General features: G+C 59.7%; 2 protein-coding genes across 2 annotated transcripts in view; both read right to left on the reverse strand.

Moving 5' to 3' along the window:
• Positions 1–2,311, reverse strand: part of DNAH17 (dynein axonemal heavy chain 17) — a 140,822-nt gene that overhangs the window by 80,705 nt on the left and 57,806 nt on the right. The window contains exons 27-32 of the mRNA XM_023531633.1: positions 2,043–2,049; positions 1,719–1,844; positions 1,526–1,633; positions 605–793; positions 297–457; positions 29–47 (exon numbers count right to left, since the gene is read on the reverse strand). Of these exons, the coding sequence (XP_023387401.1) occupies positions 29–47; positions 297–457; positions 605–793; positions 1,526–1,633; positions 1,719–1,844; positions 2,043–2,049 (610 nt within the window). The remainder of the gene's footprint in view (positions 1–28; positions 48–296; positions 458–604; positions 794–1,525; positions 1,634–1,718; positions 1,845–2,042; positions 2,050–2,311) is intronic.
• On the reverse strand, positions 1,140–2,202 carry LOC111741062 (dynein heavy chain 9, axonemal-like). Its single transcript, XM_023531758.1, has 2 exons — positions 1,719–2,202; positions 1,140–1,633 (listed from the first exon to the last, which is right to left on the reverse strand). The coding sequence occupies exons 1-2, from the start codon at positions 1,881–1,883 to the stop codon at positions 1,325–1,327; spliced, it is 474 nt and encodes a 157-aa protein (XP_023387526.1). The 5' UTR covers positions 1,884–2,202; the 3' UTR covers positions 1,140–1,324.

The following is a 2,311-nucleotide window of genomic DNA, read 5'->3' on the forward strand; positions in this document are numbered from 1 at the left end:
GTTGAATAGTTCGTGAGGGTCGTGAGACGTTATCCTTGGCCACACAGCTAGGGGCCGAGTGATGGAATAACACGGTCCCCAGGGCTGGGCGCCTGGCAGGCAGGTGGCAGGACCGACCCTGCACGTGGGTCCCCTCTGACCCAAACGCCCAGTTCTGTCAGCCTCAGCGGGACACTTGGGGCGATGATTCCGAGAGTCGCGGGGAAGAGCCCGTGGGGAGCATGTGATGTCCTCTCCTGAGTCATTCGGGGACAGGCCTGGCAAGCCCTGGACAGAGGCGGCCGGTGCGTCCTCACCTGTCGGTGAGCGGGGTGATGACCAGCCGCGGCGTGTTGCCCAGGTACTCGTAGGAATACTGGATCTGGGCGTCGCAAATGTTGGCAAAGCAATGCTTCCTCTCTTCGTCCCAGCGGTGCCGGAGCTGGGACTGCCAGGTAAAGGCCTGCGAGCTCTCCACCTGCACAGGACCGGAGCCTCAGAGGCCACTTGTCACCAGGCCCATCCCTGACCACCAGGGGTGCTCCCGGCCCTCCGGTCCTCCTCCACTGCAGGGGTGAGGGGAGGGTGCTGCCAGGGAGTCCTCCCACCCCCTGGGAAGAGGCACCGTCGGGGGCTGGAGTCCCCGCACCAGGTTCCCGGCACCCCCCGCAAAAGCTCGTGCCTTGGCCATGATCATTTTGGCCACCACGTCGCGTGCGTGTACGTCGATGGTGCAGATGGTCATAACCTTCATCCTGTCGCCGGCGCTGAGGTTCCCGATGAGCAGGGTGATCAGGGCGTTCAGCTGGCCGATCTACAGGAGTAAAGGCCCTTCGCTGGGACGCCTTGCGGTGCCTAAGACTCATGGGGAGGGCGGTCCCCGGACCACGTGGGTCCCTGGGAGCTCATCGCATCCTTGCTCACAATCATCAAACACAGAAGGAAGTTCTCGGCAGCCCCCAGCTGGGGGTCGGGTAAGCCGTGGGCCGGCCTCCTCCCACGGTACCGCTGAACCACAAAGTGATGCAGCAGCAGAAAATCGAGTGCCACGGGAGGACGGAGTGTTAAGTAAAAAGGGGATTTTAAAGCCATCGGGCAGCTTGTACATTTTTATATATGAGTCCGTTAGGTGCACACAAAAAAATTAGAATGCTATTCTGTCACATGTACTCAGTGTATGTAATATTTTATGTGACATGCATTATATCATGTAGTCAGTATACATTACGTACGTTAAATATTATTGGAATGATAATCACATGAGACTATGTCGACGGTGTTATATCTGGTAACGGGATAGGCAGCTTCTTCTTCCACTTAAACATAATTTTTAGTTCCTACATTTCTAACCAGGAATCTTTTTTTTAAAAAAAGGCTCACGGTAGCACTTGACGATTTCCAGATAAGAAGTGAAAGGTCCGTATTCGTGAGGTGGACCCTCCCAATTGGGACTGCAGGGGTTGCCAGGGTCTGAGGCTTCGGGCCGGCGGAAACGGTGGCCCCCGGCGTGACCCGGGGTGTTTCGGGTGGCCCCCGGGCCACACACCTGCTTCTTGTTGTAGTCCTTGATCGCGTTCTCGTAGCCTTCCTCCAGCCGTGCGAACGCCAGGCCCACCTCCGTGGTCCACCAGATCTGCGTGCACGTGAGCGCCACCTGGAAGCAGCCGGGCCGCCCACCCGCCCAGTGAGTGGCCTCTGCGGGGACCCGGGGCCGCCAGCCCCTCCCCGACACGGCCGACCTGGGCTGGGTAGTCGAAGATCCACTGCTCCCTCGGCTTCTCCTCGTAGGTCACCACGGCCTCGGGAATCTCGTGCCGGAGCGTGGCGCACATCCGGTCCAGCACGCGGTTCAGCCACACCTCCACCTGCGGACGCAGCACGCCGGCCACCGGCCGGGAGTGCATCTAATCCCCGGGCCTCGCCTCGTTGTAGAAGCCCCACTGCTCGTGGCCGCCGTCACCCCGGGGGCGGAATGTCAAGGTTTTTTAGAGTGGTAACAGCCACCCCCCTTGAAAAGTGGGGTGGGGGAGCCCAGTGGCACCGGGCGAGGCTCTCACACGCACACTTTTTCTGGGCAGAGAAGGGAGGGGGTCCAGAGAAAAGTCTAGGAGGAAAGACGGGCTACACCTGAGGCCCTGGAGCACGACTGGTGTTCAGGGACACCGGATCGGTCCCTGTGTCCCCGGTGGGTTCTGACTAACGGAGACCCCACCAGCTGCTCAAGTGAGTCGTCCAGGGGTCGGAGCCCACATGGGGACAAACCTGCCAATAAGTCTCGTCTGTATTTTAAAACGCAAACCCTCAACTAACGGCCACCAGGGGAAAATCCAAA

The sequence above is a fragment of the Pteropus vampyrus genome, unplaced genomic scaffold, assembly GCF_000151845.1.
Source record: "Pteropus vampyrus isolate Shadow unplaced genomic scaffold, Pvam_2.0 Scaffold72, whole genome shotgun sequence".
In the NCBI taxonomy this organism is placed as follows: domain Eukaryota; kingdom Metazoa; phylum Chordata; class Mammalia; order Chiroptera; family Pteropodidae; genus Pteropus; species Pteropus vampyrus.

Coding starts and splice junctions, on each gene's coding strand:
- LOC111741062 (XM_023531758.1), bottom strand. CDS start 1,883: ATGCACTCCCGGCCGGTGGCCGGCGTGCTGCGTCCGCAGGTGGAGGTG. Junction 1,634..1,718: donor TCTTCGACTACCCAGCCCAG/GTCGGCCGTGTC, acceptor GGCTGCTTCCAG/GTGGCGCTCACGTGCACGCA.